We start from the raw sequence: 23185 nt of genomic DNA on the forward strand, positions 1-23185 counted from the left end.
GCTGTTTGAAAGTAGTAACATAAAAATTAAAAATATAGTTCATTTCATAACACACAAGGCATCTATAATTTTCCCCTACCTCATTTTTAATGTAGCATTAGCCTAAAGGTTTTTTCAAATTCAGCAACACTAACCAGTGGCTTGGAATGTGCTATATATTTTTAATAAGTATCTTAAGTCATCAATTCTAATAGTTACAGACACTTCTCCACAATTTTTTCCTTTTTGAAAATAGTATGGTCTAAATCCCACTCCCGCTGGTCCCCTCTGAATCACAGCTCCATCAATCAGCCACTCTCACTGTATCTTCAACCTCTCCCTCTCTATAGCTTCTGTTCCTTTTTCATACAAATATACTCAACTTCCTCCCAAAATTTAAAAAAAAAAATCCTCCCTTCAACCTAACTCTCTCCTCTAACTATTCTTCTTTCCTTCCTTTAGCCTTAGCTTTTGAAAGCATTGTCTCTACTTCCTCATTCATTTAAATATTTAATAAGCACCAAAGTGCCAAGCACCTGAGTCACAATGGTGAACGAGGCAGAATAGTCCACTCATTCCAATCCTCCGCCATCTGGTTTCTACCCCCAGCCCCCACATACACAAACCCATGCTGCCGCAAGTGTCCTCATTAAGATCACCAATGAGCTTCTCAGGCTATATTTCAGTTTGCCTTCTCCACAACAATATGACACTGCTTCTTGACATGTCCTTGAAATGTTCTCCTTATCACATTTTCCTCTCTGCCTCCACTATGGGCAATTAGCTCTCTTCTCGTGCCTGTCTGGTGAATGCTGGTGCTTCCTAGATTTCTGTGCATTGTCATCTTTTTTTCATTCTGCCCTGTTGTTTGTGGGCAACATCATCCAAACCCCGGGCTTCCATTCCCACCTGCATGCTGGCTACTCTCAAATCTAGCTGAGATCCTTCTCCTGAGGTTCAACAGCCCATTGGACACTTCCACCTATAACATCTTACAGATACTGCAAATTTAACATGCTCATGGTGAAATTCACTCAATAAGAATGAAATATTAAGGAATAAATTTAAGACTCATATATTGAAAACAACAAAACTGCTTAGAAAAACTGAAGATGGCTTAAACAAACATGGATATATTCCATGTTCATGGATTGAAAGACTCACTATCATTAAGATGACAATTTTCCCCAAATTGATCTACACATGCAACACAACCATCCCTATTCAAGTCTCAGTAGGCTCTTTCCTTTGTTAGAATTGTCAAAATGATCCTAAAATTTATATGGAAAGACGAAGGATCTTAAATATTAAATAGTCAAGCCAATTTTAAAAAGAAGTAGGTTGGAGGACTTAGACTTCCCAATTTCAAATCTCACTACGAAGCTACACTAGCCAAGGCAGTGTGGCACTGGCAATAAGGAACAAAGTTGAGAGTTCAGAAAAAAACTCTTACATTATGGTCACTGGTTTCCTACAAAGGTGCCAAAGCAATTCAATGGGGAAAAGAAGCTCTTTTCAAAAAATAGTTCTAAGGATTGTGAGGGAGACTTGGGGCACGGTGCAGCCTGGGGGCCCAAGGTCTGCCAAAAAATGGTTCTGAGACAACTGAATATCGACACGTAAAAAAATGAAGGTGGACTTTTAACTCACACGAACACAAGGCTTAACTGAAAATGGATCACAGACCTAAATGTAAGAGCTAACTAGTGTTGTCAAGGATGAAGAGAAACTGCAGCCCTCACACACTGCTGATAGGAACGTAAAACGGTACAGCCATTTTAGAAAACAGTTCAGCAGTTTCTCAAAAAGTTAAACACAAACTTGTCATATAATCCATATATTCTAGTCTTAGCCTATATACCCAAGATAAATAAAAATGTATGTCAACACAAAGACTTGCATAAGAAAGTTGATGGCAGCATTATTCAAAATAGGCAAAACCTGGAAACAATCCAAATGTCCATCAGCTGGTGAGTGGATAAACAAAATGGGGTATATTCATACAATGAAATATTAATTCAGCAATAAAAAGGAATAATATAGTGATTTTTTATTCTACTCAGTTTCCTGAATCTGTGTCTTTCTCTCCATTCTAGCAATGCCTTAATTCAAATCTAATAGTTTCCCAACTGATCTCTTTTAGTCTAGACCTGCTCTTCTCTAACCTATCTCCTATATGATTCCAGAAAACTTGCTTTAAAATGCAAATCTGATCCTTCTACCCTGATTGAAACCCTTGGGGATATCCTACTCCCTATCCGGACTCTATCAGCTACAACAATAACCTCTGAGCTCTTTTTGATCATGCACCCCTGACATATGCATGAATTCCTGTTCTAATTTATTACATAATATACAGAAAATTGACATTTAAAAGGATGACATAAAAAAACAAAAATTCCAGTTTCCTCTCTCCTCCTAATGCTTTGCATGCCCACATTCCTCTTTGAAGACCACTGGCCTAAAGGGAAATGTCCAAGTTCCTGTGTATGGCATTCGAGGCTGGGTACCAGTTGTTCCTTGCCTCTCTGTCCAACTTCATCCCTCATCACTTCACCCCACACACCATATGCTTCAGCCAGGCAAATTATTTGTGGCTCCTTCAATAAATAAGAAATTAAATTTTAACTTGTATTCTTGAAATAAACATATCTGCATCTTTACAACTGTTCTTTCCTCTTCCTGGAATGTCTTTGTTATCCTTTCCAGCCCAGTGAGTACTCGTCATTCAGATCAAGTATCATGACTTCTCTCTGGTTGATTACTCCCACCTTAGTGTACTTATTTCTATTATTTCTATATTGTATTCAAATTATATATTTGCCTTTCTAACCTATGAGCTTTGCCACAGTCCTTTAGCTCCCTGAGGACAGAGGACAGTAACATCATCCAACCTGAGTCACTTAAATATTGTTCAATGGCAGCTGATTAGTTTTGTCTCACATGTTAAGCAACTCTTGAAGTGAACCAACAAACTCTACTGAAGTTTACCATCTAGCATCATCATCCCTATCTGTAACATGCTAAGGGCTGCCAAGCCAGTAATATGCATAAGCCACATCTACGAGTAATCCGAACAAGTGAGACTCCTCACAGCCTCAGAATTCTCCAAGTCAGATGAGTTGGTGCCTTCTATTTTTACTCAAATTTAGCCATCATCATCACTGGGAATTGCTCCCCTTCTAAGATTTCAAATTGAAATCTCTTCTTTGACCACAAGATCCACCTCAACCACTAAAAGTGTTCTTCCCCTTTACGGGGTATCTCACCTGTACCATTCAGCCTGCTTATTCTGCTGGTCTGGTCAGGCCTCCCCTCTCTAGTCAGAACTCCACAGCCAATCATTTCAATCATAGTCTCACTAGCACCCATAGTTACCATGCCCTGCTGGCCCATCTTACATGTCTTCCCATTTCCAACTCTGTGTTAACCAAAGCATATTTGTTTTGCTTTTTTATTTCTGCTTCTGAGCCTAGCCCTGAAAATTCAGATTATCATTCCTTATGTGAATTCTCAAAAAATTATTTAATCCTTCCATGTCAACTTTTCCCTATATTATCAGCCATCCTTTCCTTCTCTAAGGTCTTAGGAAAAGAGATATCCCTGGATACTCTCCAAGGATAACCTATCTGGATACCACTTCTTTCCATTTTCTTTAATATCATAATGACTCCTTCAATATCTTCAACTATACCTCCCCTGACTTTGACCTGGATCCTATCTCGTTACATTTTCATTGTTTTTCTACCATTCATGATTGAATAGTTAGTTCATGTCACCTTTATTTCCTAACTACTCATACACTTCTTTTTTTGGAGACAAAGTCTTACTCTGTTACCAAGGCTGGAGTGCAGTGGCACAATCTTGGCTCACTCACTGCAGCCTCTGCCTCCGAGGTTCAAGCAATTTTCATGCCCCAGCCTCCCAAGTAGCTGGGACTATAGGCGCCCACCACCACGCTGGGCTAATTTTTTGTATTTTTAGTAGAGATGGGGTTTCACCATGCTGCCCAGGTTGTTCTCGAATGCCTGACCTCAAGTGATCCGCTTGCCTCAGCCTTCCAAAGTGCTAGGATTACAGGTGTGAGCCACCATGCCCGGCCTATTCATACACTTCTGATTTTCAATTCAGATTCACCCTTTACAAACAGCTCTTTCAGGTCACCAATGACCTGTTCATTGTCAAATCCAACAGGCTCTCTCCATTCAGCTCAACTTCTCTGCATTACTTATATTATGGATAACCACTTTTCCTCCTTTAAACTCTCTCCTCTGTAGTTTTTTTGTCACTACATTGCCTTGGTCTTCCTGTTTCTCTGACCACTCTGGTCCTACCTCATCCACTGGCTCTGCTTTCCAGAGCTAAGTCTTCAATGTCTTATGTCTTTAAAGACTATGAAAGCTTATGTACTCTACATGTGCTTACAATAACGGAATTCCTTCCCCATTAAAAATATAAAATAAGGACTTTTATGATCCTATCCTCTTTTTCTGCTGTCTAATATTTGAGTGATATCACTAAAAATTTTAAATGAATGCAGTATTTGGGTAACACAGAAAAATTTCCTACTGCCAATATTAAAATAAGAACAACAACTGGTTTTAATAATCTTGTAGAGACTGGCCATATGCAGCAGAAGGTGAACGTAACTCATCAACCTCAATGGAGTATAGAAGGGAGAATCCAGAACTTGGTGGATGATATTAATCTACATTACTAACTTTGAGGGTCACTAATTTTGTATTTTGGTTCTCAAAAGTTAGTTTTCCGCCAATTTAGAAAGAGCTTCTAAATATAAGTTGAATAAAGCAACTGGAGGAAGTAACACCTTTTATTTTCCTCCAACCTGAAAAGGAAAAAGGCAATATTCAAAAAATAATAAATTGCCACAATATGTTCGAACAAACTTTTAAATCTTTTTTTCTTCACTAATACTTTGGAAGAGCTATTAAATTTCTGTTTTTCTTGTTATAGGGTACTTTTTTTTTTTTTTTTTTTGAGACAAGAGTCTCATTCTGTGGCTCAGGCTGGAGTGCAGTGGCATAATCTTGGCTCACTGCAACCTCCACCTCCCAGGTTCAAAAGATTCTCCTGCCTCAGCCTCCTGAGTAGCTGGGTGTACCACCACACCTGGCTAGTTTTTGAATTTTTAGTAGAGATGGGGTTTCACCATGTTGGCCAGGCTGGTCTTGAACTCCTGACCTCAGGTGATCCCCCTCGGCCTCCCAAAGGAGGCCCTTCCAAAGTGCTGGGATTACAGGCGTGAGCTACCATGCCCAGGCCACGTTTTAAAAATATTAGCAAAACACTCAAGAAGAAACAATTTTGAATGAACACTGATACTAAAAATCTAGATATAATGCAACATTTAATTTAGGGTTTGTTCACATTTGAGATCTTTAATTGGCCTGTGGGTGGATTCGATGTGCTGTTAATTGTACATAATTAGGAATGTGTGTATAAACAAGATATTTCAGCCCAAATTGAATTATTCTATCAGATAATATACAACACTACCCAACCTTTTGCAAACTGCTGTTCTCTTCTTTTTCTCTGAATATTGTCATACTAAAAAAAGTATGCCTCAGCACTGAGATGCAAGTAAAACTGACATTTTACATAATCTGTGTCCCTGCCCTGTCTTTTAATATTAACTTGATTGTTTTTTTCATCTCTTACTGTTACATAAGAAGATACTAAACTAGTCAACCAAAAGAAAGGAATGAGAAGGAAAAGGCATTTTATAAGGATTTCAAATCTTATTTTAAACCACTGATTGAAAAAAAATGTATACAAGTAGTGGTTTACAAATTGAATTAAGAACAATGACAGCCATGACAACACATTGTTCACATGATCATTCAACATTACCTTCAACAAACTGGCCATGAGCTTAATCATTTACTAGAGCCACAGTAGGTCAAACAGAAATACAGCCAAACAAGGCTGTTCAATAATAGCTATAGGAGGAATATGACTTTATACCTTTTATCTTGAGAATTCGTCATTTTTTCTAAATCCAAACAGATCAGACATATAAACAATTCAACTATAAATGACATACTTGGAAATCTTTAACCATTCGGTAAATCTAAAGGACAATGCTGGTTTATATGTGAAGTATAATAAGCATAAAACAACAAAATCAGAAGTGATTTAATAAGTAATTCAAAAAGTTTTCTCAGTTATTGAAATGAGTCTCTCGAGAATAGGATTTCTACTACTTAATTGCTCATGAGTAATTAATTGAAAAATGGGAAACTGGAAGAACCTTGAGCTGCTGGAAAGTTTGTGTTTTCTTCTGTTTTTCACTAGTGTTTCTCCATGACCAGTAAGGGTCAACATAACCAAGAATTATCCTCTAGTGTCCCTCCTTCAGGCATTCCCTAAAAGTAAAAAGTAATGCTGGCTGCTTTTGGAATCTCGGAATATATTTCATCTGAGCCTCTAATTTTACAGATGGAGAGAGAAACTGTGCCTAAAAAGGTAAGAGACTCATCCAAAGTCACAAGACAGCAGCAGAGCAGGGCCCAGCACTGAAGACTTCTCAGGAGATTCGAGTGACTGCAAGGTCAATTACAGGGGCAACTCTTGATCTTTGTCACTATTCCCTTTCCACATGGCCCAGACTGTACAAGAGAAACCAGAATCTTCTTAAACTATGATTCTCAACAACCTCAAAGTTAGCACTGCACCTTCCTAACATACCACTTATAAAGGTCATTAGCAGAAACTCTCACTTGGTACATGTGCTAAAGAGAATATCAAAACCACCTGTGATTAAACAAAACCTACAAAAACAGTATTAAGTTTTACTGTTTTATGTAAACTGATTTTGAAAAATGAGTTTGTTCATAATTATCGAGAGAACATCTGACACCAATGAACTCTCAACTACTTTAAAGTGAAGAATTAACACAAAATTACCTTTGAAGGTTTCAAGTTCCTTCCTGTAGGGGGAAAAAAAAAGACAAGACAATGCAAATTAAAAATCTCCCCAATGAAAACTGTTCTTCCATCATAATAAAAACTTATGTACTTTAAATGCCCACAGTGGTATTTCTGGATCTTCACATATCAATTATACTTTACTGAAATGACCAGTACAATGAGCCTAAACCAACTATTTTCAGTTATTTCTGCTATTTTCTGCTAATGGCTCAAAAAAGTTCCACCAGAATCCAAATAATAATCTAAACAATTTCATCTAAACAATAAAACAATTATAAGAACATAGACAGCATTTTAATCCCAGCTATGAACCATCTCATATATGTAAGAATCAGTTTAAAAAAAGAACTTAACACAATTTTTCCTTGATGGATAAATATTCAATACTGGATTTTTGAGATCGTCAGTTAAGAATTATCCAAAATAGAAGCAGTTGTTTTCCCTTTCAACAGCAAAGGAGAAAAGGGGGAAAGTGCGTATCAAAGGACTGAGGTGCACAGCTCATGCCACAAAGGGCCAAGCCTCTAGGAATCTTCTGGTTTATTATTTTGTCAATGTTAAGTAAGGATGCCAAAACAAAGTTTGCTGGGAAATGCACAGTGGGGAAAAATAGATTAAAATAAACATTTTGTGACAAAGAAAGCAAAGCAAGTTGTTTTGAGGCTTTCCCTCACAATTTTGCAGTTATGTATTTTTTTCCTCATTATCAGTACTAACGAGTAATTTTGAGGAAATAAAGGCTTGTTATCCCACTTAAAATATGAGACATTTATTTTGTACTTGCACTCCAGGTTTTACTAAAAATCTAGAGATGTTTTGAATTCTTAAATCAATTTTCTACACACCTAATTACAATACCCCTCATGTTCCAAAATAGCTGACTACACTCAACAGCTGCTAGAAGAGACTGGCAAGCTGCCTACTGAAAGGCCAAGTAGATAATGTTCTTGCAACAGCCAAAGTGAAGGTTCTTAAATCAGATGGTCATCCCACTCCGTTTTTTCCTAACAATATCTACTTATAATAATTATCCAGCACCATGGTTCATAAACTATGCAAGAATTTTCAATCCTATTTTTTCAAAAACCTGTGTGGCCGGGCGTGGTAGCTCATGCCTGTAATCCCAGCACTTTGGGAGGCTGAGGCAGGTGGATCACCTGAGGTCAGGAGTTCGAGATCAGCCTGGCCAACACGGTGAAACCCCGTCTCTACTAAAAATACAAAAAAATTAGCTGGGTGTGGTGGTGGGCACCTGTAATCCCAGCTACTAGGGAGGCTGAGGCAGGAGAATCACTTCAACCCAGGAAGCACAGTTAGCAACAAGCCAAGATCATACCACTGCACTCCAGCCTGGGTGACAGAGCGAGACTCTGTCTCAAAAAAAAAAACAAAACGAAACAAAACAAAAACAAAACCTGTGTAATTGTTTCCCTTCAGTCAATAATCAACTTCATTCTTAAAAGCTTAGCTAGGTACAAGCTAAATATGACTAAAACCTGCTTTATACCCCGATAATAAAAACCAGAATACAACAGGAAAGCAACATGTATCATAAGAGAATCTCAAAAAGATATCTTCAATCTACTTCTTAGTGACATCCTCACATTAGCAATTCCCCGACGTAGGGAAAGTTGACAGAACACTCAGTTCAATATTCTAATGAGTAATTCTTTTTTTTTTTATGATTACAATCTTTAGAGAGCTTCTAATTTTCTTCTTTTAGAATGTGTGACTGTGAGCAGAATTTCTAAAGGGCTCTCTTGTTTTAAAAAGCTGAAACTCAGAATAATGATTTCACAGACACTGTTCTTCTCCTACCCCCAAATACTAACAACCATAAAAACAAGGAATCCAGCATCTACTATTAAATACATTAATGAGTGAGTGTGCAATTGATGAGGGCAGTTTTCCTGTGGACTCATCCTGCTCACCCTGCAACCATCTGTCTGCTGCTGTGAAGAGGACAAGCTCAGCATCTTCTGGGCATCCTCTGTCACACAGTGTCATGACCCACAACTCCACAACTGTCAGCTAAATTTCCAAGAAACTTCCCTTCAGAAAATCATTCCTGTACCCAATTCCTAAAAAAGACGACTGCTTGAAGTAGTGATGGTACAAATAATTGGTTTAAAGAAAAAAATCAGTATTATGCAACTTTTTTTTTTTTTTTTTTTGAGACAGAGTCTCGCTCTGTCACCCAGGCTAGAGTGCAGTGGTGTGATCTTGGCTCACTGCAACCTCTGCCTCCCAGGTTCAAGCAATTCTCCTGCCTCAGCCTCCTGAGTAGCTGGGATTACAGCCACCCACCACCACGCCCGGCTAATTTTTGCCACCACGCCCGGCTAATGTTTGTATTTTTAGTAGAGATGGGGTTTCACCATGTTGGCCAGACTGGCCTCAAACTCCTGACCTCAGGTGATCTGCACGCCTCGGCCTCCCAAAGTCCTGGGATTACAGGCATGAGTCATCGTGCCCCACCAGTATTATGGAACTTTTAAGGAACTGATGAAGTAAAGCAGCAGCACTGAAAGCCTTGAAATTTCACAATTGTTAGGGTGTACTCCACCATCTGTTAGAGGTACTCAGCATTTGGAAATACAGAAAATGTAAGAGAAGGCAGGGAAAGGCATGTCAGTCACAGGCAGTAGTGACTGTGAGGTCACAGAGGCCAAAGACGCAGGTTATATTTAGGAAACAGACTTCAGAACAGCAATACTTCAGCAAGTACTTGTCCTGGAGCAAATACTTCAGAACAGCAGGCTGAATGAAGAGAAAGTAATTCAGATAAAAAGGTAGAGAGTTCTCAGTGCCAGGCTAAAATATTTTGTTTTATTTTTAGCAGGAGAATAACATGAGCAAAGCTGTATTTTAGGAAGAACGTTCTAGCTGTGATGGATGGATATACTGGCAAGGGAGAGAATAAAAGCAGTGAGTACACAGGAAACTCACGTAGGGGGCACGTGGGGAAGAGCTAATTAATACTTGGCAAGAGCAATGTAAGTAGCAATGACAATGAAATGAAGGATTCCAATTTGAAAAGTATCATAAAGAAGACTCAACAGCCCAAGGCATCTGACTAAATAGGGTAAGGAGAGGAAGGAGACAAGCATGCTAACCGGGGCAGTTCTAGTCTGGATCATGAGAAGGAAAAGATTTTGGAGGGCAATGCATGAGTTCAGTTTGGAAATTGCTGAAACAGGAAGACTGAAAGCTGCAGACAGGATTCCCATCCCCTTCAGCCTACTCGAGGATTTAACTCCTACAGATTCCTACTCCCTCGCTTTGCATTCACTCTTGAACCCATTCCAATTTGGCTTCTGGACCCCCCACTACGCAATCAACGCCACCAACAATCATCACGTTGCCAAATCCAGGGACCACTTCTCTGTTTTCATCCTAATCCTTAAGCAGCATTTGACCCAACTGGTGGTTTCTTGAAACAGTTCCCTCTAATGTTCTCCCACCTCCTCAGTTTCTTTTGCTATTGTCTCCATCCCTTCCAGACCACTAGATGCTGCAGTGCTGCAGGCTTGGTTCTGAGCCCTCTTCTCTCCTCAGCTTACATTCACTCATAAGCCAATTTCATCCCTAGCTTTAAATGCCATCCATATGCTACTAACTTCCTGATTACATTTCCTGTCTTGATCTCTTCTTTGAGCTCCAGACTCATATGCAACTGCCCATTTGATAGCTTTATGCAAAAGTGGAGTAGGCTACTCAAACATTTGCAAGACAGCCTGTTCTTCTCCAGTCGACCTCATCTCAGTTAATGGCATTACCCAGCTCCTCAAGTTTTGGCTCATCCATCTCCCTCATTCTCCATCCAATTCATCAATAAATCCTGTCAATTCTATCTCAAAAGATAGCCTCAACTGATTCACTTCTCTCCATCACCACTGCCATCAACCTTATGTAAATATCCATTTTCGTATACTAAATATAATCTTGGTTGAGTTCGATCATTCATTCAACAAAAATTTACTAAGCCTTAGACACTATGATAATGTTAGGAATAGCATTAGGAATAATGCTAGGTTTGGAATAGACATGTTCCATAACCTCAAGGAACTTTAGTGGAAGGGACAGAGAAATAAAGCAATAATTAGAAATCAATGTCATAGATTACAGTGCTTTGGTAATGACATGCTGAGGATTCTCTAGGAATAAAGAAGAGAGGACAACTCATACACTTAGGTTTGGTAGGAAAGGCCTACTGGAGAAGCAAGGACTGAGCTGATGAGTTTTCACGGACAGTATAACTGATGATGATGGGCAACATTTATCGAGAACATGGCAGATATTTTACTCTTAAGCATTAAGTCATACTCTCAGTTAACCAGATGAAAAAGCATGGGTAAGCAGGAGTTTTAAGTTCCAGTCACTCTCCTTCAAACTGTGTTATTAGCGTAAAAATGCTAATAATAATAATTAGTGTAAAACAGCCTTCAAGTTCATCTTTTCCAAGAAGACTTCACTGACATCCAATCAGTGATCTCTCCTTTATCAAAAATTCTACAGCACTAAACTCTATCAATATTATACATTTCATGTGCTGCCTTGTAATGTGGTTCTGTTCACACAGGTGTCGTCTCTACAGTTACACCACAGGTTTCCTGAAGTGCAGAGACTGCATCTCTTCCATCCTGCATCACACGCATGCCCAGAGTTGGACCCAACAGACACTCAGCAAATCATGATTACCAAGTACTGAGGCTGCAGGATGACTAAGATCTGCTTCTTCAAAGAGGCCCTTGCTGTAACTATATTTTATTTTTGATAAAGTTTGATCAAATATTATCTCATTTGAAACAACTTGTTTGTTGCTTGCATTTTCTAAAAATTGAGTTTATTTCCATAGTTTAATAGTATTTTCAGAAGATCAAACAAAAAGAATTGAAATGTCTCATTTTAAATGTTAACATATTTCAAAATTCACTCAATTCAGCTAATGCCTTTACAAAATTTAGCATAACCCTAAAACTAAAACATTCAAAAAATAACAGCAGGATCAAAAGCTAATAATATTCCAAAGGGTGAAACTGCTATTATTTAATCATTTTCTCTCCAGGGATTGAGTTATGAAGGAGAATAAAAATGAAAGAAAGAATCACATTAATAAGCCTATGGAATGTTACAAGAAGTATATTAAATCTATATATGAGTAGAAATCAACTAGCTCAGACTCAAGATGAAAACTTAATAGACAGAAGCTACTGGATAAATGCCTCCATAAACACAGATAAAGCAAACTCTAAATCCTAAACTGCCTCCCTAGGACAAATCCATGATAAAAGGCTAACACAAAAAATACCACATTCAAACACCAACTGCAAATTGCACCCTAACATTTTTCTTCATGTGTAGAAATGTTTAGGGGAAATTTTTTTTAAGCATGATCAGCAATACTCTTTTATAGAACATTCCTGAACAGTGTCCCTTTGTTATGGCTGATGGACAGAAACTATTACTGTGACTACTTGTTCCTGGGAAAGATCTCACAGGCCCACTCTCAAGAAAGAAGCATCTACCATTCATCACCACCAAGTCAGAGGTCTGTTGTTTCCCGGTAGTCCACAGTCCTGCGGTGCCACCCTACAGGCTAGGTGGGGTTGAGGGGGATTCGGGGTGGGTGGTGGGAGGGGCCTCCTTCCAGCTTGAGATGAATTTTCTCAGGACTCTCTATACCTTAAAAGTCTCTGTTGTCATTTATTCTTATACAAAACCAGCAAAACATTCTCAACATTATCTATAAAATAAAACTTCTTAAAAAGCAGCCAGTTCACTGTAAAAATGGCATTATATCCTTATTTATTAAGCTATTAATATAAATTGTATATATCTATTTTGGGCAAATACAGCCAAGAAAGTAACATGATAAGATTCCAAAATCTTGGAATTTAAAGTTGAAAAGGATCTGAAGGATATGGTAACAAAGAAGACCTGGAATTTAAGAAAAATGGATTCTAAAAAAGACAATGAAGGTCTAGGCAGGTTGGCAGCACTAACTTATACATGGATTACATTCCATCCCACCTTGCAAGAATCACTTCCCTAAACCTATTTTACATGAAAATCTATTTGATTTAGAAGCCATGCCTGGATAAAGAGAGGTTGAAGCAAGCAGGATAAGGAAAGATGACATAGGGGTAAGCGATATTTATTGAGTTCCTACTGTATACCCCACATTATGCAAGGCACTTTACAAATACTGTCTCCTATAACTTGTAATTACCTAACTGTAGGTATTATCACCCTCACTTAATACATGAGGAAAATGGGGCTTGAGGATGGAAGGCCACACAGATAGTAAGTGACAGAACTGGGAATAAAACCCACAGCTGACTCTGCATGTGTATCATCTTCAGCATCCAAAATACAGTTCAAGGGTCAAGTTTAGCCCTAATAGAAAGTTACTTAAGTAGTTCACTAAATCTATAGAATTCCAGAGTCAGATATGTGAAACTCAGAGCCACCCCAAAACATCCAGGCAACATCTGGGTCTACCTAGCTCGGGGGAAGTACATTATTTTTAGGAAACTAATAAAAACTAACGTTGAAAGCCAGGATCATTGATGTATGCATGAGGTAAAATCCCCAACATAGACCTGAAGACATGTCATGGTTTTCAAAAACAAGCCTGCAAAAAACACTTTTATTTTCACTGGTGTCCTGGTGTTTAATGACTAGTCCACAGCAACTAATTGGCTAAAAATTTTTATTACGAAACTATTTAAAAAATTTATATCACCTTTGTGTTACTGATTTTTTTATTCAAAATTCTTAGTGGCTAGCCAATTCCTTAAAGAGCCATCCTACCATTAATTATCACCAAATCAATGGCTTGTCATTTATTAGCTGTCTGCAGTCACGCCCCACCACCTGAAACTGTATATCCTTACAGGCTTATTGCCATTTATAGCTGATAGGGTAGAAGGTGGATTTTTTTTTTTTTTTAAACTCATGCATCCCACATACAAATATATTCCTGATCAAGCGGCACCAGGCCCTAAAATCTCAAACCATCCTTACATTGAGTCACCCACAGCAGTCCATACATGCAGAGAAGCAAGGTCCTTTCCATACTCCATGGCACCCAAGCACAGAGTACAGATGGCTTTGTGTGGAGGCAGTTTACTATCAAAGATATGAGGAGACTTTGAAGTCAGGAAAACATTGGTTCTGGCCCAGAACCGCTACTTCCAACTCCTGACAAGTTGTTTTATCTCCCCTAGTCTCTCTTTTCTTACTGGTAGAAAAGAGAGTACACCTACTCAAATGGTCATTGTGAGACTTCCATGAGTTAATCTGGAGTTTTTAAGCAGTGTCTGGTACGTATTAAGTGTTCAATAAAGGCTATTGCTATAGTCACCATCATCACTTAATTTTTTATCTTGACGATGAGAAATCTTAATATCTGCATTTTAGAAAAAATGAACACTCTAACAGTAATATAAATGAAGGGACACAAGACTACAGACAGGAAGACTAATTAAGAGGCTATTAGTGTAACTCAGGCTACAAAGACGTGGGCTAGAACTCCGGAAAGGATCAGTGAAGACAGAAAGGCAAGGACAGAGTCAGGAAATACTGGGCTGGACTGAGAACTGAGCAGATGGTAGGAGAGGAAGGAGGAGATTATGAAGACTCCCACATTTGTGGCCTGGATAAATCTGTAGTGATGGTATCTTATTAGAACAGATAAAGGTCAGGTTTTGCTGTGGAAGACAATTTTGGGCATGGTGCTGTTGAGAAGTCCAGGAAGAGCTGTGTAGGTGGCAACTGGTTCTGCAGGTAAGAAGAGAGACCTGCACTGAATACAGTGGTTTGATAATGATCACCTTATGGCTGGCAGATGAGCCAAGGACGTAGAAGAGCATGCCCAAGGAGGGTCTGCAGAATGAGAGGAGGCAACAACCAAGACCAGAGCACAAGTGAACACCAGCATTAAAGCATCTACAAAGAAAACTAAAATGAACCTGAGGCAGAGAAGAACATCTGGGATACTGGTGTTGAAGTCAAGAGAGGACAGTATCAAGTCAGGTAAATAAAGATTGATTTGTCAAGGACCTTAGTTACTTAAAAAGCTAAGAAAAACATAGGTTAAACACTTCAAGTGAATCATGGATTTGTTCTCTAACAATGTTTTCATATTATACAATGTTGATGCAATCTTTCTTTTTTGACAATATTTTAACTGTGGTATGCCACGTACCTTGCCCATTCATTTTAATTAAGAAATATTCTTAAAAGTTCATTATGAGGTAAAATCGTGTTTTAACTTTCCCCAAACTAGTCCAATGTTAAGAATTTTAAAGGATACTTTTTAGCTTTTAAAAACCCATGTACAGCAAAAATATTGGGATCAACTAATAAATTCTCAAATCTACCTGAATTAATCCTTAAGAACTGTAACTTCTATTTTCTCTGCCTTAAAAGTAACGTGCTATTTTAAATGACAATAATGCACTTCTCTGATATGTTATAATAAGAATTGGTCCTAGGCCGAGGCGGACGGATCACCTGAGGTCGGGGGTTCGAGACCAGCCTGACCAAGATGGAGAAACCCCGTCTCTACTAAAAAAAAAAAAAAAAAAATCAGCCAGGCGTGGTGGCGCATGCCTGTAATTCCAGCTACTCAGGAGGCTGAGGCAGGAGAATCACTTGGACCTGGGAGGCAGAGGTTGTGGTGAGCTGAGATCACACCATTGCACTCCAGCCTGGACAACAAGAGCAAAATTCCATCTCAAAATAAAAAAAGAAAAAGAAAAAGAAAAAAAATTGGTCCTAAACAGAACATAACATGAAACTTCCAGAGAGAAAGGAAAATGTTGCTATCTTTGGGGGAAAATGTCTCTCTTTGAAATCCAGTATCAAACCTCTCCAGTAGCATTAGCCGGGCACAATAATTCACAGCTGTAATCCCAGCTACCTGGGAGGCTGAGGCAGGAGGACCTCTTGAGCAATATACCAAAACCCTGTCTGAAAACAAAACAAAACAAAACAAAAAACTATCTCCAGTAGCAATTGTTTCAATTCCTTTGAAACAATCACAGTGCCATTTTTTTTCTGAGCCAGAATGAAAGACTAGTAATAGTAAAAGGCAGGCAAGAAAAAGAGACCTGCTTCTTAGCCACAGAAAAAACAGGGCCAACACAGCCATGCTAGAGCACTGCCCAGAGAGGGTAGAGAAGGGCTGCAGCAGAGAGGAGGAGCACTGTTTTCTTGTTGCTGACTTCACCATGGTTCTTCCTCACCACCGATGTGAGAGCAGGTATGGCAGGCTGCCAGGTGTGCCTCTGCCTGTCCCAGCTCTCATATCCGTCAAGAAAACCAGAAAAGTGAGAAAAGCATAGGGTAATATCATGGTTTTAGCCACATTCAACTGAAGACTAAAATAACTGATAAATTTTATACTTTTGAGAGTATCTTTCAAAAACACAGTAACTGATGGAACATAAACTCCAACACAACTATGGGTCATATAAAATGTAAAATATTATTCCAAATGTAATAAGTGAATTCTAAAACACTGAAAGTTATTACAGACTCTAAATTATAATGTACAAACTATAATCAACCTAACTTTGGAAAAAAGGATTACCTATTTTTCAACCCAGGATAATAATAATTTTGCTTTGCTTAATTTCAAAATACTTTTCTCAAGATTGCTATATCTTTAGTCTCCGCTCCTCTCCACCTCAAAGATATACTTTAGGTTTTCATGCCTCTTAAAAACAAAAAGCTTTATGAACCCCAGCATGTCATTTGCATAACTGGAGGACAGAGATAACGAAAAGAATTTTGTAAACCAGTTAGAGAAACATTTATTATTTAAAAATGGCAAACAGATACTCATTGTTCAAAATAAAGCTTTATGAACTTAAATATCAGTCCTAAACTATATTTACTGTCAACCCAAGGATCTAATAAACTGTTAAATATTCTAGCTACATCTGTTCTCGTGACTACACATAAAGTCTGAAACTGCCAAGATTTATTCTCTAACAGACACTTTAGAGCAAAAATTTTGTTAAGTTCAATTCCTTGCCAACTCATAAGCTTAGGTTTAATTTTAAAAGAAAATGTAAGGTGTGATTACACATTTATGAAGCCAACAAATTCACAGCTCTCAGTCTGTTTTCAAGAGGTCATTGGCCTAGTAAATGTGATTACATTATAATAAATACAATAAAATAAAAATGTCAATTTACTTTCAATTAACCACCTGGGAACCATCTAAAATCTAGCATCTAATAGCGAGGGGGGGAGTAAAAGGAGAAAATAGAGAAAAGAGACACAAGTTTCAGCCTTTTTTATATTTTCCATGTCTCCACTTTTTGAACAGAATACAGTTACAATAACAATTTTTACTGTCCTTGTCTTCTAATTCTAATATCTGTGTCAGTTTTGAATGGCTTTGATTGACTGGTTATCTTCCTCCATATGTTTTCCTAGTAATCTTTGATTAGATACCAGACATTGTGATTTATCTTGTTTGGTGCTAGGTATTTTTATATTCCTATAAATACTCTTGAGCTTTGTTTGTTATACAGTTAATTTACTTGGAAACAGCTTGATCCTTCTGATGCTTGCTTTATGATTTGCTAAGCACGTCTTCAGCAGTATTCAGATAAGAGCCAATTACACGTCCTCCTGAGGCAAGAATTCACTGAGTCCACTTCCCAACACCTCAGTAATTATGAGTTTTCCCAGTCTGACTATTGGGAAGAGGCACTGTGTGAGTGCCAGGCACTGTTAGCTCACCCTCTTGGATATTTTTTTCCCTCCTGCCTTGGATAGTTTCCTCACCTGTATTATCAGGTGAATATTCATGGAGACCCTCTCAGCAACTCTCTCCTCTCTGGGACTGTGTCCTGTAAACTCCAGCTGCCTTGATCTCCCCAGATTTAGCTCTTCAACTCTGAGTCTGCCAGGCTCTGCCTGGGTCCACTTCCCTGCACTGCACCCTGGAAACTCTCCCTAGGCAGGATGCAGAGGCAATCACAGGGCTCACCTCACTTGTTTCCTATCTATTGGGTACCATCACATCTCTTCTTTGTCCAAAATCCAGTGTGTTAAAAACATTCTCTCATTTATTTCACCTGGTTTTTCATTGTATCAAGTGGGAGAATAAATCTGGTCCCTGTTACTCCATCCTGGTGAATGCAGAAGTCTGCTCCCTTTTCGTAGTCATTGCCTGAGGAAAAGTTCTCCTGCTCCCCTTTTCATTCAGCATCCAAACAGACCTCCTCTGCAGAACTGCGGAAGCTAGTTACTGCCCTGCTGCTTGGCTCCTTCAGAGAAGGTGCTCTGGATCTTCTCTTTTGGTTCCAGAGCCATCTTTACCCTGGAGAATGCTGTTGGTTACTTCTCTCCCATTCTCAGCTCCGCAAAGCCAGGCCTGAGGGCCACACTCCTGCCACACCTCCCCTTCTCCCCAACTTGCCAGTCTCTTGGCAGGTGAGCTTGAACAGTCATTTCTTGAAGCTCAGGAGTTTGGCAAGTTAGTCTCTAGAACACACACTGGTCAAACGCCACTACAGATATGCCATAATCTCTTAAATATATCTGTTATACTTTGTTCTAAAGATTTTCTAAATATAGTCCATAGTCCACATGTTACCAAAAAACAAAACAAAAAAACACAAACAAAAAGAAGGGCAGAGTCCCTTGGCATTAACTATAGTAGATATATAAACATAAAGCAAAAAGAATCAGGACCCTTAAAATATGCATAAACACTAAATCTCATCAGAGGCAGCAGCGACCACCACTTCTAGGAGGTGGGTTCTAGGCAACAAGCAAATTTCAAAGTTTGGATAAATCAGTGAAAAATGTTTCTGGAGTCAGTATGCCCCTAAGCAGGTTTCGAGTCCAACAGAAGACTATGTTAAAATTATGAGTCACTTATAATTAACAAGAATTGCTAAAATCACTGTTCTTCAAGATGCTACTATTTTTGGAGAAATTCTGATAGTATGCTGTGTACTGAAGGGGAAAGCATAAGTACTGAAGGGGAATGCATAAGGGATCTAGAAACTTGGAAATAAGAAATATTTTAATAAAATTACACACTTATGCATGATTTCAAGTATAACTAATTATTGTGACAGAATTTCAATAAGCACTCTAAGGATTATGGTGGCACTGGAAAGATTAAAAATCTAGAAGGTTAAGATTCTATACTTCCATTTAGCTCTATCTCTAAACGTACCTACTGTTCATGACTCGGGGTCTTTGTTCCCACTGTTCCTTCTGTTTGGAGCTGTACAGTCCTAAATCCTCATATGACTGCCATCTTATTCAAACCTCTTCTCACATATCTTCTCAGAAGGGCCTGTCCTGCTCACCCTAGCTGAAGCAGTCCTCCCCTGCCTTACCAGTATACCATTACTCCATTTTATTTCCTTCGAGGTTTATATTATTGTGTGAAATTATTCTTTTTTTTCTTTATACCTTTATCATCTGTCTTCCTCCACACCCCTAAGAATATAAACTGACCCTCAAATCTCAAGCCCACTTTTCTAATTGCTAGTTAGACAAATCCATGTAAATGGTTTTAAGTTCTTTATTTTGGCTCCTATACTAAATATTAGCTCTTCTTTCTTTACGAAAAATATATTTCCTATTGGTTACAAAAGCTTCTGCCAGGGGTCCATGAATTAGACTCGTATGGCTGTGCACTCATCTTCTGAAATATCTGACAACTTAGCTACTGGTTTGAGTACTGTCTTTGCCTATAGCCATATTCTAGCCACTATACAATGTTTTGTTGTTTATCAAGGCAATGTCCATTCCTGTCTACAAAGGTACTGGTAACAGTAATATCATTTTACATGCAGAAAAATATTTAGAAAAGCAATTTATGGGTATTTTCCCCGTACAACCACACAAGTGTCTTAGATGGCACTTTTCTCAGATAACTAGCTAAAGAGAGATGTCCTTCTTTACTGCACAAATGAAGTGGATTAAACCATCTATTCAAATGTTTCTCAAGGGTAGGTAAGAGCTATCAGAACCATCCCTAGGCTGTATATTTCCCTAACCACTGGGAGAATCACCTGACTAGGAAGCCACTGTCACGTTTATTTTATTTTGCGTTTATTTATTTTAAAATGGGTCATACTCCTGTTTTTGTAGGGGCAGGAATGTATTCTCTCTGCTGGGAATGTCCGTCAAATGAATGACAAAATATCATATATCCATTTGAAACTACAGATGCACTGGTATAAACATCTGGGACTCAATCAGTTTGTTCCAACTTAACGTCAAAAAAGAAGACACATTTGTGTTGGTGTGGTGGTGCGCTGGGAGCCTTGGACTGAAGACTCTGGTTCTGATGCTGGCCCCTAAATAGTCTGATGACTTAATGCAACTCAGTCTCCTTCTCAACTCCAAAAATTGCTGCCCTGCCCACACTACAGGCTCTGGTGGGAGCTGAATGAGAAAAGCCATAGGAGCCTATTGCAGAGACTATTAGCACTGGAGGAGTGTGAAAAATTATCTTTCATCTCCCACTCTCCCCACCTTCATCCAGTGTTCTGGCCCAGATTTTTGGGAAAGCTACAGGGTGTGCAAACATTGTTAAAAAATGCATGCACATAAGCATATCACATATCCAACTTTTTCTATCACATATTATCGTTTTCTTCAGAGTAAGAAAAGTCATTAGTGTAGTTTGCATGGCATCTTGTTAAAAAGGAAGAAGGTTTATTTTTAAACGACTCATCTCTTATGAACCAGAAAATTAAGTTTTTCACTGGCAGTATTTGAAAATTTCTCAAATGGTGTTATGTAGAATACTAAGTCACAGAATGTTAATATGTGTTACATGCAAATTGATTCTGTGAGCAAGTAAGTTGTGAAATGCTGAGTCAAAAATTTTTTTTTTTTTTTTTTTTTTTTTGAGACAGTCTCACTCTGTAACCCAGGCTGGAGTGCAGTGGTGTGAGCTCAGCTCACTGCAACCTCCCGGTCCTGGGTTCAAGCAATTCTCCTGCCTTAGCCTCTTGAGTGTCTGGGATTACAGGCATCCGCCACCACATCCAGCTAATTTTTGTATTTTTAGTAGAGACAGGGCTTCACCATGTTGGCCCGGCTGGTCTCAAACTCCTGACTTCAAGTGATCTGCCGCTTTCGGCTGGGATTACAGGCATGAGCCACTGTGCCCGGCCAAAATATTTCTTTGTTTTTTTGAGACGGAGTCTCACTCTGTTGCCTAGATTGGAGTGCAGTGGCACGATCTTGGCTCACTGCAACCTCCACCTCTGGAGTTCAAGGGATTCTTCTGCCTCAGCCTCCCAAGTAGCTGGGATTATAGGCACGCAATACCATGCCCAGCTAATTTTTATATTTTTAGTAGAGATGGGGTTTCACCATGTTGGCCAGGCTGGTCTCGAACTCCTGACCTCACATGATCTGCCCGCCTCAGCCTCCCAAAGTCCTGGGATTATAGGCGTGAGCCACCGTGCCCAGCAAAACATTTCTCTACTACAGGAATTCTCAGAACCTTTAGCATGCTGGTGCACACTGCAAAGCTCCATGGGCAAATGCAAAGTGTTTCTGGAGCTTATCTGATCACATAATGTTTTATCAATGGCAACCTTTTCAGTCTAGTATTCCATGCAGAAGAATTCAGGGAATGTTATAGGGAATGAATTAAAAAATGTTTAATTCAATTTTTGTATGTTGATAGTACATATCCATTCCTGAAGTCAAACAGCACCCAGGAGATGTATTTATAATGAAGTCAAGTAGTCCCTGCCCCAGCTCTCTCCACCTTTCTGCCCTGTTTTTCACAAGCAGCCATGTTCAATTCTTTCAGTTATTTTTCCTGGCATTTACCTCTGTTATTTCTAAATAATATGCAAATACTAATATTTATTCTTTTTTCTATTTTAAATATTACTTCTTGATTTCCTGCTGGAGAAGATGAGGATTAGCTATTTTACACCTCTGCTTCCCCTCAACACAAATATGCTTTTGCTCCCCCGTCTCCCCAGCAAGTTTTATCACAATTCTGCTTTTAATTATTCCAATATCACATAAATACTGTTTGTGACTGAGCCATGTAGCATATTATTTCTGTTTTTTTAAAACTGTTTCCACTCAGTGTTAATATCTACCTTGTTGTTGTCTGCTTGGTTTAAAAAAAAAAAACACACACACACACACTTATCTCTAATTCCTCATTAAACCCTCCACCAGAGTTTAATAATTCAAGTTATAAATAAATAAATAAAGGAGTCATAAAGCTCCTCTCAATATTGCCACGCCGATCAGACAATGCATTAGCTTCATTTTTTCCCCCTTGGAAACACTACTTAGAATTCTCCAGAAGGCCTTCCTGTCCCAATACGAAATGCTCTCTAGGCTTGCTGAAGCTTCTCACCACCTCCCTGGAAATTCCCTTGGTGTCTCTTCTGAACAGAATGAATCCTCCTGGAGTGACTCATCTCTGCTCTGTGCAGGCTCTTCCTCCTCCTGGGTTACTCCCTTATGTGTGGAGCACATCCTCCAGGAGCTTCCTGACAAAGTGTTCACATCCACCACACTGGAGTCCTTGGCTGCCTGGAAATGATTTTATTTCCTCATGCTTGATGAAAATTTTGCCCAGTAAATATTCTTAGTAAACATTTTCTACTTTCAGCATTGTTGCTGAAAAGTTGAAGTTCCTTTTGATTTCTGATCCTTAATATAAAACCTTTCTGAAGGCTTTTATGATCTTTATTCCTAGTGTAGTGAAATTTACAAAAATATGTATTTGACAACAGATCTTTCTCCACTCATTTTGTCGGGCACTTCATGGGCTCTTTTAAACTCAAACATTCATATCCTTCAATTCTGGACAATTTCCTTATGTTATTTCCTTAATAAATTTGTCTCTTCTCCTTCTCACTCCTTTATTTCTGAAACTCCTAGTACTCAAACATGGGACTTATGAATTATCTTAACATTCTTAGTTTTTCCTCAGACTTTTTGTTCTCTTAGAGGTTTAACACGATCTTCCAATGCTTCACTTGAAATTTTCTACTTTTGCTACCTTCTTTCTTTTTTTTTTATACTTTAAGTTATAGGGTGCATGTGCTTCTAAAAGCTCTCTCTTGTTCCTTTTCTACAGCATCTTTTCTTGTCTCATAAATACAAAATGGGCTCTTACAAGATGTTCTCATATATCTGAAGCTACTAATTACAATTTTTCTTTTTTTTTTTTTTTCCTGAGACAGTCTCGCTCTGTCTCCCAGGCTGGAGTGCA

The 23185-nt window shown here is 38.6% G+C and overlaps 1 protein-coding gene across 1 annotated transcript in view; it reads right to left on the minus strand.

Moving 5' to 3' along the window:
- DTNBP1 (dystrobrevin binding protein 1) overlaps positions 1 to 23185 on the minus strand; it is a 145163-nt gene that overhangs the window by 68521 nt on the left and 53457 nt on the right. The window contains exon 7 of the mRNA XM_024249070.3: positions 6907 to 6929. Coding sequence (XP_024104838.1) covers positions 6907 to 6929 — 23 coding nt within the window. The remainder of the gene's footprint in view (positions 1 to 6906; positions 6930 to 23185) is intronic.

This window comes from Pongo abelii, chromosome 5 (genome assembly GCF_028885655.2).
Source record: "Pongo abelii isolate AG06213 chromosome 5, NHGRI_mPonAbe1-v2.0_pri, whole genome shotgun sequence".
Lineage (NCBI taxonomy): Eukaryota > Metazoa > Chordata > Mammalia > Primates > Hominidae > Pongo > Pongo abelii.